The sequence below is a fragment of the Hippocampus guttulatus genome, chromosome 2, assembly GCF_054856545.1.
Source record: "Hippocampus guttulatus isolate MCC_2025c chromosome 2, RoL_Hgut_1.0, whole genome shotgun sequence".
In the NCBI taxonomy this organism is placed as follows: domain Eukaryota; kingdom Metazoa; phylum Chordata; class Actinopteri; order Syngnathiformes; family Syngnathidae; genus Hippocampus; species Hippocampus guttulatus.
This window is the reverse complement of record NC_141262.1, coordinates 28,195,443-28,207,973: the sequence shown is the minus strand read 5'-3', so window position 1 is coordinate 28,207,973 and position 12,531 is coordinate 28,195,443. Positions and strand designations below refer to the sequence as shown.

Sequence of the window (12,531 nt, the reverse complement as noted above, 5' to 3'; positions counted from 1 at the left end):
ATGCTCACTTCATCTGTATGATTGAAATGTTAAAAAATGTTTCTTATAATGTGTGTATGTAGGAGTGATGGTTTATCACTGTGAAATGTGAATCTAACATCTTTCAATCACGATTCACGATACTGAGACACTGCAGTCTGTCAAATTTGCTTTTGCTAGGGATCCCGGTGTAATAACGCAGTGGTCACTGTGTTTTCAGATTTGAAAAAACATCACTGCTTCATCACATCAAAACTCCAGCCGCGAGAGCCGATTGGCAGCCCAGGTTAGTATGTAAATCGGGGAGTTGGAGCCTATCTCAGATGACTTGATGGCTTTGAGACTAACTCCACCCTTGTATTGGTTGCCCGTCGGTCACAGGGCACATCTAGACCTACCCAGGCATTTACAGAGAAGACGCTGGTGAGATGGAGCCCATTACAGTTGTTGTTCAGTAAAATGGGATGAGGTCCATCTCACATGCAACCAAATGAGAGGAGGCTGGATAAAAGACTGAACTGAATTGAATACAACTTTATTGTCAAAAGTGCTGTACGTATGTGTAACATACAGCACAGATTGGTGTTCATCGCTATGGGCCCTCCGAATGGCTGGCGCCCAGTCCAGGGTACAGCCCACCCCCAAATGAAACCCAGCCGGGAGAAACTCTAGCAGCACTTTTGAAAGTGAATTTGTAGTGTTTTCTGAGGCCTTCATGCTAAAGCTAGCTGGTTCGCTGTTTTTTTTAAAGGATGTAATGCCGCCACCATCCACACGATGGGGTCCGCGCGCGCCTCGGCGCTGTTAAGCCTTTGTTTACAGGAGCCCATACAGACAGAGGGGCCAAGCCGTATTGGTATTGTCCCACTGACAATGGCCGTGGGTTTGACAGCCACACACGCATGAAAAGCATGACACTGAGTTTCCTTTTTCTTCAAAGTCACCTCACCTCCCGAGTGGCTGTGCCCGCGGGCCGCCTCGTCCTCTTCCTCCTCCCCGCGTACGGTTAATGAGAGCGGCTCCGGCCGTGGCTGAGCCCGCTCGGCACCCCGGAGCTCGGTGGCGTCGTCCATCCCGCACTCGCTCCGGTTCCGGGACGTGTCACGCGCGCACGAGCACGTTCGCGACGGGCATCTGGCATCGCACGGAAGCCCCGACGACCCGCACGTGCGTGCGCGCGCGAGCGACACCGTCAACGTAAACCCCTCTGTTGACAAGTTAACTTTTTTTTCCGCCCGTGGAAAAGGTGCGACAAACGCGTGACCGTGGGCCTCCAGTAGCGTATTTTGGAGACTCTTGCTTGTCTTCAGGGTGGGGAGCCGGACGAGGGGCCCCTGGGGCTCCTTAAGGGGCTCCTGGGTAAATTTAAAGAGACAGTACTCGTGTTCACGAGAGCCCAGAGCCGTCGTTGCGTCATCACACGTCCGTCGGGGCGAACCTTATGATCATCATCATTAGTATTAGTCGTAGATGGATGGATGGATACATTTTTATTACTTTTAAATGCAGGATAAAAATCAATGCCAGTGTAATCTGAAGGTGTGGAATAAGGTGGAATGAGTTTATACTTTTTTTTTTTTTAAAGAAAATGAATATTACTTATTTATTTGTGATTTTCTTTTAAGATAGACACAAATATTGTTTTTTTTACTGTGGATATTTTACACACTTAAGTTTTTACTGGTTTTGCCTGTTTTATAAATTTTGTATGTAAAAATGTATTTTATTTAACACATTCAGTCTAATCTTTTATTCTATTTTCCTCAATATTTACACACACATTTTAAATATTTTCCATTGTACTCTTCAAATTATTCTTATATTTCACATGCACTTTTAAAACACAATCACTCCTTACGAATGTTTTTATTTTCTCCACAGTTTGACCTTTTATTCATTGTATTCTTTTTTTTACATGCATCCATCATTTTAGTATTTTTGTTTATTTTTACACACACACGCATTATTTCATATATTTTATTATATTTAGTTTTTTCGACGCACACCAACATTTTACTTTTTTTTTTACATTTTATTGAATACATGCACACGTTTTAAAATATGTATATTTCATGCACACTATGTACCTTTTATTCACGTTTAACGCACACGCAAGTTACAATATTATTTTTGACTTACATTTTTAGGCAGTTTCGTTTTCATTCTATATTATTCATATTTCAGGCACCCACCTTTAAACCATTTTTATGCTCATGAGTGTTATTATGATTCGATGTTTATGAATAAATGTATTCACAGTATAACGCCATCACCCCGAACATGTGTGACCACAGAGTGGGTCGGGCCAATATCCGGGTCCTGCCGTGCGTTGTCAAGGCAGCCAGTCCCCGGCTGGCTAGTGGCGTGAGCTAACCGTGCGGTCCTCTCGGAGCTGTCCTCACATAGACCGAAAAAGAAACCCTCACTACTGTTAAAAAAAAAAAAAACGAGTCAAATTACTCAGTGACCAGGTAAACGACCGTGCATGCTTTCAATTCGCTTCCTCCGTTCTCGCTTGCCGCGCGAGGCCCACGGGCGCAGACAACCGACGAGGACAAGATGTCCATTGTGAGACGCGGTCCGTAGCCTCGTTCGACGACCGTCCCCCCACACTTCCGCCGCCAAAGCCGTTTTGCACTATTCTTTGGTCACGTACTCGCAAGGACTTGAGTTTGCTGCGGTTTGAATGAAGCAAAAGGCTCCCAAAATGGGACGTTTTGGCAGTCGGCGGTTGGAATTAAGGTACATTGGAGGACACAGTTCAAGGGATAGTGTCACAGTGACGACACATTTTAAAGGGATAGTCGGACGTTGATACACCCCCTTTACCACCCCCCACCCCCCAAAAAACCAGACGTTAGATAAAAGCAAACCTAACGTTCGTAAAACATAAAAACAAGAAACGTAATTGTATTATCGGTATTGTGAGCTGCTGTAATATTGTAACTTTTTACCATGAACTCCACTTAGAGAATTCAAAAGTTGCTTGATTCAGTTAAAACACGGGTTTCAAACGCAAGGCCTGGGGGCCACATCTGGCCTGCGACATCAATTTTTGTGGCTGCGAAAGCAGATTGTCAAGTCAAGTACAACTTTATTGTCAAATGTCAGATGAAATTTCTTCCCTCTCAAGACAAAATTGTGCGCATTGACCGATTGTTTTTCACTGAAATACCAACACTGAAAACTTTTTAAAATGCTGAGACATTGCAAAGCATTATTTGTTACCAATCCCCTTTTTAAAATAAATGTAGTATTTGAACAAACTAGGTAGCGGTATTCCATTTGTTGTGTACTGTATATATAATATGAGGGTATACTGTATATATTTATTGAGGGTCCACTTTCATATTGACCCTCTGAAGGAAAACGTAACCCCTGAACTAAAATGTATTGCACAGAAACATTTCAAAAAGATTGTACTTCCAATAAGAGTTTACACACATATTCATTTTTTTTATGTATACGTTTATTTTTTTTTTCAATTAGTATGTTTCTTTGTTGATATTTTTGCGGAAGCTTTTTGACCTTTTTCACCTTTTCTTCTTGTTTTGTACTCCCACCAGCCCATGTATGATCTGCTCCGTGTCCTGTAGAACACCCGACTCTTTGCGTGATCCTGTAAGCACAGTCACGGCGGAACAAAACCTCCCGGACGGAAGGAATGAGGGACTCCATGGGACGAGATTTTGCGTGTTTGCAGTAGCATGCCGACGGTCAAGAGTGAAGGTGACTCGGCCTCCGAGTTGGACGGCGCCACCTCGACGACTTCCAGTTCAGCGGGTCTCTCGGTTAAAACCACTCAGACTGTCGGGACCATGACCAACAGTGGCCGGACGCGAGTCACGCGGGTCAAAATCGAGCATGCGTCAGCAACCGAGAATGAGAATGAGGAGGATCGGGTGGCTCGTCGCCGGGAGCAGTGGAGGCTGAAAAAGCGAGAGCAGCGGGCCAAGATAGCTGCGAGGCTCACCAAAACCAGAGAGAGAATCTCGCCGGTGATAACTGCATCTGCTCACTTTCTTTTTCCTCACGCCAACCAAGGTGGCCAAACCCAAACACAGACTTTGCGCAAATCCACTCAAATGGCGACAGAATCTTCGCGAAAGTCTCCACATTTTGTACCTCTGTCAAGCATCACTCGATGCAGAACAGCTTGGCAGAGATCCTTGGAAGCGCAGAGACATCAAAAAGTCAAATCCCTGTCCATGACCTTGACGTCGAAAATGAGAAGCATCCCACCGGTGGATGCCGGTGACACCCCAGAGCAGATCATCGCCAAACAGAGAGAGTACTGGCGGATTAAAAAGCGGGAGCAGCGAGCAAAGATGTCGATGGAGGCAAAGGCCCGGCTCAAGGAGAAGGACTCTCTGAAGCGGCGAGTCCGACGCTACCAGAATATCTTGAAGGAGATGAGGAGGGCTCGGGCGTCGGAGCGCGGCCTCGAGACCATCGGGGGCTTCATCAAAGAGGATGGGACCGTGTCCGCGGGCATTCCCCAGACAAAGTCCGTCAACGGCATTGCCAGGAACGATGGGCTTGCGGTTTTTGAACCCCAAGTCCTTCTGAGAGCTCCCACCCAAAGTTCAAAGACAACACCCTTCAATTCTTTCAGTCACCTCACCCTCACTTGTCCTCAGAGCCGGCGCAAGGCCGGCTCTCCCGAGGCTGCCTCCCGAGTCGGCCGGGCTGGCTGCGTCATGAAAATGCTGGTTTCCGATAAAGCCTTGACCAATGAAGACCGGATGGTGAAGAAGCGCGAATACTGGAGGGTGACGAAGCGGCAACAGCGGGCGGCGCATGCCGCCCGCCTGAGGCAAGGGGTCGCCGAGGCCAGGCTCGCCCCGACGGTCCAAAGCGACAAGGCCCCGAGGCCGGCGTCCCAAGCGTCTCTCTTGAACGCGAGCGAGCCGACTCATGCCGTCAAACGGGAGCCTGATCTAAATCCTACCCCGGAACAAGACCATAGTCCAGACCTCAAGCCTTCGCTGGTGGTGCCCAAGCGCGAGCCTGACCCGGCTCCGGCCGCCGACTCCCAGGCTACCTCTCTGCTGGTGGTGGCCTCGATGAAGAAGCTTCTGGAAGAGTCTCTGAGCACGGTGAACGACGGCAAAGACCAAAAGCCTGATGTTGAAACCAAGGTGAAAGGGGAACCTGATAAACCGGAGGTGAACGAGGAGCCCGACGGAGCGGAGGTGGCCCCCGTCGTCCAAGATCAAGACCACGATGCCGTCCCCCGGCATTGCCCGAGCCCGGCGGCCAGCCTGCAGAAGAAGCGGGAGTACTGGAAGCTGATGAAGAGGCGGCAGAGGGCCCGGCAGAAGGAGAGGCGGGGCAAGGGCGGCGGGCGTGGTGCCGGTGCCCGGAGTCTTCCCCTCAGGAGCAACCAGGTGACACACCGTGGCGATCATTCCCCACATTGCTGTGTTTGAGCGCTCGACTCGACGCCGGTCTGGGGATTGGGTAGCGGTTGTGCGGAAGTCAAAACTCTCTGGATTGCTGTTTGTGCGTCAGAGAGACCGCATTTGTTTGCACGTGTGCCACGACTGCTTCCTGCATTATCTTGTCTGTCGACGTGTCCGTGTCGCATTCTGTTTGCGGTCCTGTCTGTGCATGTCCTCGCACGTTCTCGTCAGTGTCCACTCCTGCGGAAATCTGATTCGTGACTGCAAGCGTCTTGCTGGGATTTGACACGGCGGGGGCAGCAAAAATAGCATTCAGCAAGCAAGGGCCCCTCGTAAAGCGTAAAGGGGAGGTTTCAAAGGTTTCTTGTTGTTTTTCTTTCCACGTCATCGATGCGTTTTTTTGTCTCGCAGGCTCCAGCTCTCGCCGTGCGCTCCGTCAACGTTGCCAAGACGCCGGTGAAGCTCCTTCCTAAGCCGGCCTTGTCTTCGGGCAGCGGCGTTCCCGCCGTGCTGTTCAAATTGCCCGAGACCCTCGCCGTCAAACCACCCAACTGTGCGGACTTGGACCCCGCGCTCCCCACTCTGAAACCCCCGGACAACCCGCTTTCCCATATAATCCTGCACCTCATCGAGTCTCCCGCTCGAAGCGCGCGTCCCGCTCCTTTGAAACGGTCGTGGCCGTCCCCGGTGCCGCTTCACGCCATGAGCACCCCCAAGCGCCGCCCCGAGGAGTCCGAGGAGGACTTTCTGAAGCGCAAGCGCGAGTACTGGAGGATCAAAAAGAAGCAGCAGAGAGCCAGGAAGTCTCAGGGTGGGAAGTGGATCTCTGAGAGGAGGGACTGCGTGCCGCCTGCTCGGGACCTCCAGGTACAAAGTATTGGGCAACAAAACCCAGGGCCGGTTACCGACACGGTCGGCTAAAGTAGGCCATCTGGAGTCACCATGGCAACGGCAGACACTAATCTCCTTATTTCAAGCCAGACATAGTGGAGTACGGTGATTCCCCACCACTGTGCCACAACACACAAATCGTTGTTTATCTATGCTCGTGACAGCCGCATTTTATTTTTATTTTACTTGCTTATGGAATACATAGAATTTTTTTCTTCTATCACACAGGAGTTTTGTCAGCGGACCATGTCCGACCCTTTCAGCGACGCGGCAGAACATCTTATCAGGTAAAATTTTAAAAAATGCATTTTTTGCGTTTGTTTGTTGTTACAGATGCTACACTACTTACGGACAGACGATGACCACCTTGGGGCACGCATTCGGGTCCCGCCGAATCATTGGCGGACATGAGCAAAATCTTAATCAGTTTAGCTAACACTAATATATACAGTAACCTTCTCAAAGAACAGCAAACAATATAAAAATCCTTAATCAGCTCGGCTGTAGCCCGCTCGTGTGTCGTGTGACCACATCGTATTGATCTTTTTTTTTTTTTTTTTTTGCAGCAATTCGGTGGACGGCAGGGATGACTCTCACGACACGACACCAATGCGAGGTAACATACCGACAGATGTGAGCTATAAAAAAAAAAAAGATACATTTGAATATTCCTCAACCGCGTCACCAGATGAGCTTCTGTCAGCCGACGCCGGCGAGGATGATCCCGTGTCGGAGGACACGTGGAGGAATTTCTACCTCATGGACTACGACCCCCTCAACCAGCTGCTGGTGTGCATGGCGTGCGGCGAGCAGCAGCACTCGCACAGCCCGGAGGGCGCGTTGGCGCACATCGACGAGGCCCACCCGCACACGCGCGCCCTGGAGCCCGCCGAGCGCCGCCGCATCCTCGAGGCCTGGGACGAGCAGGTGTCCCGGCGCGAGCGCTTCTTCACTCGGCAGCTCCAGCGGCGCGACGCGACTCCGGCAGGTAGGCCCCGCCGCTCTGTTTTTCCCCTGACCAGAGAAATTTTGAGCATCATCGCGTCATGAAACTTTATACTGTGCTCCAAATGATTAGGTGGAAAGTGCTTCTGTGAACGTAATTCGTTTGTGTGCCATGATGAAGGCTTATTCAGGAGTTTCTGCCACGCATCATATTACGAGAGCAGCCGTTGAATTGCAGCACTGAAAATCGTGGTTCTTTGAAATAATTTGTATGCTACCCGGGGAGCAAAAAAATGTGTTTGTTCGCCAAAAAAGGCATATGGAGGAGTTTTATCATGCGAGTTTGTCATTGACTGGACATTTCAAGAAAGTCAACGTTCTGTTCATATGTGGCTAATTCAGAGAGTACAAATCGGTTCGTTCAAAAAAAATTAAAAAGAGTAATAAGGAGTTTCTGTCACCCAAGGGTTTCATATTAAGAAGGCAGCTGTAAAAAAAAAAAAAAGGGAATTATATGATGACTTTTCATGAAAGTCATCATTCTTCTCAATAATTTGAAAATGATCGTTCAGTTGAATGATGTATGCGCAACTCAGAGCACAAATGGCGTTTGTTGTGAAAAAAGTTCCATGAAGGAGTTTCGGTCAAAAGGGCCACTGAAGGAAAACACGCTCGTACCATTTCAGTCACGCGTGTGCAACTCAGAAAGCCTCAACAACTTTGTTCCGCTGAAGCTGCCGTCAGGAGTTTCACTCAAGCAAATTTGAATCGAATGATGTCGTCATCGTGGCGGTTTTGTTCATTCAAAACAGGAAGCTCATGCAATCGTTGATTTTTCTACCGATTAAGAGAATTAATCAAAACGGCGGCTCGCTGCTCATTTGGAGCGCAGTTTATTGCTCGTTTCAATAAAGCCACCGACCTGCCCACATTGACTGATGTTTCCATGGCAATTGCAGCAGTTTTTCAGCGCAGGCATTCGTTGATAACGCCCCCACGCTTGTTTTTTGCAGAAACGTACAGGAACTGAACTGCGGGACAAAAGCAACCTTCTCCGGCATGATGACGACGACGTTCCATCGAGAAGTTGTTCATTGAGACAATGCAATTGATACATATACACATCAGGGATCGGCAACTAAGGGCGGCTGCGGGCCCAATTTTTTTTTTTTCCTTCTTCACAGTTGGATCACTGGCCGAACTGACTTGACTCATCAGGTAAAACCTGCTTGTCCTACCTAAAAACTAAATCTTGTGGGCCAGTCGGCAATCGGGTGCCCGTGTAGGAAATCCTGTGGAGCGCAAAGGCTCGTCATTTTGTCGCCAGACAAGACCACAACAATATCCAGGCACTTTTAAAACTGCAAATGTTGTTGCATCGCTAATTTATCACGGGGAGTTTCCTCGTCAACGTCATCTGGCAGGCCAGATATAATTGGCAGCGGGTCCATTTTGGCCCGCGGGCCGAATGTTGCCGACCTCTGCTGATTACAGCACACTTGATTACCGTTTGGGTCAACCTCTCAAGGGTGGATTTGGGACTTGTTTACAGTTTTCAAATGCCTTTTTTCTGCAATTAAAACATTGTTTTTTGTTTTTTTATTAACCTTTGGAATAATTTGGTCTTCTTTCGTCACATGTGAGTTATTCCTTATTGAGGCCGGACATGTGATGTCCAGGGTTCAAGTCTCGGCTTTGTCCCCTCCCCAAAACACGCACGTTGGATTCATCGAAGACTCTTAACTTGCGATTCCGGTCCAGGATGGCGCCAGCTTACCCGCGACGTCTTGTGAGGACTTCCGTTTGAAAACGGAAGGGTAGATGCGTCCTACGGTCAGTTGCTGTGCCTCCTCGCCTCCTCCATGACCTCTGGTCCCTCGGGCGCCGACTCCTCCCTCTGGGACTCCTCTCTTGAGGTTTCCGCTCGCAGCTCCCTTGTGCCGGCTTGCAAGCGGAACACGGTGGGGATCTGACCCAGGATGGGGTTGCTCTCCTGGAGACCGCTGATCCACTGGTTGAGGGTGGCCTGGTCCCCCTGGCTGGTCATGCACATGGCAAAAACTGGACCTTCATCCACTGGACAAAAGAAAAACCCCACAATCAAGTTACCCAACTTTTTTTTTTTTTTAAGAATCCAATCCAAAATATGATCATCTTACAATCTTCTACATCAAAGGTCTCCAAGTCCCCAAAGTCCCGATCAAAGTCAAGGTCGAGTTGCAGAGGATAGTATAGACACCGCTCTGGGTCAAAGGACTCCTCCACCTTTATTTAAAAAAAAAAAAAAACAATTAAAAAAAAAACATCATTGTACATAAGTCGCTCAGTACTTTCAGCTCCTTACTTTGCCAAATAGGCTTGTTACTTTTTGTTCCTCTGTGGAAGACGGCATTCAAAAATTCGACATCACATGCATGTATGGGGGGGTTTTTTCTGTTATCATTCGCTAATTTGGCTTTATTTTTGTTAGATGACAAAATTCCTTAAGTATATTTCATAGTCTTTGGATGTCTTTTGAAACCAGGTCTGGCCTTGCTCACCTTGTCGCCGGGCGGCACGGGTTCGGCTCGGAGAACGTAGTAGTGGACGCACGTCTTCCTCAGCCAGAGGGGAAAAGGTCCCTCCACGAAAACGGGCCTGCTCGGGTCGTGCTTCCCGAGGAGCTCCATCTGGTCGGGGCTTTGGATGCCGACGATGTGGGGGAGGCTGATCTGGTGGCCGCTCTCTGTCGCATCTGTGCAGGGCATCTGGTGAGGACATCCGCTAATTGACTCGCGTGGCGCAACACTGATGGAAAATTACATTTTCACTTTGGAGTGAATGACAGTGTCACTTTTTGAAACGTCCCCTCAGGGAAAAAAAATAATAATACAGATAACGTGAAAATAAAAACTTCCTCTTTGTGCAAAAGAAAATCTCTTGTCAAATCATGTACACTACAGATCAAAAATGCCCCTGATTTCAAAAGGAAAAGCTATGAGAATGTTTCAAATGAAAATTTCCAAATTTAAAAAGCCACCCAATCTCATTAGTGAAAAAAAAAAAAAAGTCGGCAATTGATCCCCCACCCCACCAACTGTACTGGTTTTAGGTCAGAGTAATGATGGAAAAAGTTAAGAAATGATTTATCTTGCTCTAATTTTTTTCTCACTAAATCCGAGCATTTCAACAACAGTAGACCTTTTGAAGCTTTTGCTACTGGACCTGAAAAAAATGTTCATCACAAAGTGAAATGGCCTGAAAAGGCACCTGGTAAATGGTGACTTTGGCGTCCAGGTCGTTGGTGATGCGCTTCAGGCTGAAGCGAGCCAGGTCCACCGGGTCTTCGGGCAGCTGATGCGGGATGGGGAAAGGGTTGGCGTGTTTGAATTTTGGGAACCAGTACATGATGCGCTGGTACTTCCTCATTGGGTGGGCCTTCGCGCCAAAAATCTGCACCAGCAGGACCTTGGTCTCCACGTTGGGCATGACACCTGGCGTGAAAGAAAACAAATTGAGCTTGGCCTTTTGAGCGCCTCGTGAAACTCAGACACGCACCGTAGTTCTCCATTTGTTCCAGTAGCTGCACGGCGCACTCCTGCTGCCGGGGGTAATGATTGAACATGCGCTGGATGAAGTTCCTGGGCACGAACACCTCCTTGGGGAAGACGTCCAGCAGCTGGTTGTAGACGGCCAGGTCACGCTCCACGCCGAACTCTGGCATCTTCTTGAGCGCCGCGTAGATGAACTCCACGTGACCCCGCCGCCTCACGTCGGCCTTGGCGAACGCCTGGAGCGCCTCGGCAAAGGAGGCCTTGGTTTTGTGCTCCGCGGCGAAGGGGTCGCGCGTGGCCACGGGCGTCTTGGTGCGGTCCTCGCCGATGAACTCGGCGGTCACGGGGCCGCCTTTGTTACCGCGGAAACACCTCACGGCCTGTACCAAGTCGTCATAGGATGCCGTGTCAATGCTATCTGGATAAGGGGTTCGCATCATTTCTGGGAGCAGCAGTACAGTAGCGTTGTCGTCGTGCTCATGAAAAACAACAGTTTTTTTGTTTTGTTTTTTTACTCTCGGGACAAGTAAATGTACTCAGAAAGTGCATGACTTAGTCTTTTGTATGCGGATTATTTAAAATTTGATGGGTGGACATAAAATATCCTGCAATTCTTTTGGCACGCAGGCCCCAAGAACAGTTTTACCTGATCATCCTGTGGACTGCGTAGTGAACTGGGGCGAGTGGGCCGGGCTGCAGGGTAGGCGGACTGGCCAAGCAGCCGGAGCAGGCAGCGTGTGCACTTCATGGTCGGGCTGCAGCAGTGGGAAGAAAACACATGACAGTCGACTACACAAAATGACCTGAGAGAGAGAGGTGTGTTTGTATATATTTTTCTTTTTTTAGTTTACAAAACTACAGTCAGAGTCACCATTTACTCGCTGTGTTTTGCTACTTTGGGACAATATGAGCGGAATAATTTTCACACTGACAAAAAAGGAGCCCCGTAGAAGGCAATCGACCACGAGGTATCTGCTTCTAAACCAGTGAAGTTGCCAGTCTGTCCAATACTTTAAATATTATCCAACTTTAAAGTATAATACAGATATTATTTAATGCAATATTTTTTTTGTTGTCATATGTTTAAGCGCAGTGTTAATCTTCAAACTGCAAAATGTCACACTACTGTATATATTTTTTGTTTATCTGTTACAGTATTTTTTTTTTTACTTTCCAAGCAGCGCGTAACATTTTTTTAAGATCCAATTCAGTTGAATGTGACTTTTAAGGACAATAAATTTCCATTTATTTTTTAAGAGCAGTTTCAAGACATTTGGGTGGAGCTGTCATTTTACTTTTATGCAATACTATGCAATTTTAATCGTTATTCAAGTAACCTGGTTAAATTCAAGTGCAGTACCGTTTTGATCTCAAAATGCCAAAGGTTACAGTGGCTTATAATAATAGCAAATATACATTTTAGAAATGAAACCGTCCGACATGATTTATTCAAACGGCACATCGCGATTGGGATGAGGGTCAATGTTAAAACCGAGCCTTTTTTCATGTCGCACATTGACGTATGCGTGTATTTAAAAAGCTTTTTTCCTGACCGTCTCCTTCAAGTTGCTCTTCATGAGTGTCACCGTTCAAAAATACCGACTGACTTCCGGTTTCCGTCGCCGAATGCCGCCGGCCGTAACAATAGGAACGTTGATGTAGTTCCTCTCTGTGTATTTGTGTCCAGTATTTATTTTTGGTGACGATACATGGACAAGCTGAGCTGAAACCATTCTATGTTGCGAGGAAGCAAGAGCAACTTAAATGACTTTATTTTC

General features: G+C 47.9%; 2 protein-coding genes across 4 annotated transcripts; one reads left to right on the top strand and one right to left on the bottom strand.

Moving 5' to 3' along the window:
• The first annotated feature begins 2,318 nt into the window (after nt 1-2,318).
• LOC147209402 (uncharacterized) lies at nt 2,319-8,838 on the top strand. Of its 2 annotated transcripts, none has more exons than XM_086105277.1 (7): nt 2,319-2,450; nt 3,546-5,369; nt 5,796-6,251; nt 6,504-6,562; nt 6,842-6,891; nt 6,964-7,263; nt 8,234-8,838. In XM_086105277.1, exons 2-7 carry the CDS (start codon nt 3,687-3,689, stop codon nt 8,248-8,250), a joined length of 2,565 nt encoding a protein of 854 aa, XP_085961403.1. In that variant the 5' UTR covers nt 2,319-2,450; nt 3,546-3,686; the 3' UTR covers nt 8,251-8,838. The 2 variants fall into 2 exon arrangements, with proteins under 2 accessions (XP_085961403.1, XP_085961404.1); XM_086105278.1 differs by having other exon boundaries at nt 2,325-2,721.
• ecsit (ECSIT signaling integrator) lies at nt 6,430-12,345 on the bottom strand. 2 transcript variants are annotated; one of them, XM_086105279.1, is made up of 7 exons: nt 12,307-12,345; nt 11,400-11,508; nt 10,758-11,133; nt 10,470-10,693; nt 9,761-9,967; nt 9,380-9,485; nt 6,430-9,296 (listed from the first exon to the last, which is right to left on the bottom strand). In XM_086105279.1, the coding sequence occupies exons 2-7, from the start codon at nt 11,499-11,501 to the stop codon at nt 9,055-9,057; spliced, it is 1,257 nt and encodes a 418-aa protein (XP_085961405.1). In that variant the 5' UTR covers nt 11,502-11,508; nt 12,307-12,345; the 3' UTR covers nt 6,430-9,054. The 2 variants fall into 2 exon arrangements, with proteins under 2 accessions (XP_085961405.1, XP_085961407.1); XM_086105281.1 differs by lacking the exon at nt 12,307-12,345 and having other exon boundaries at nt 11,400-11,537.
• Nucleotides 12,346-12,531: the final 186 nt, after the last annotated feature.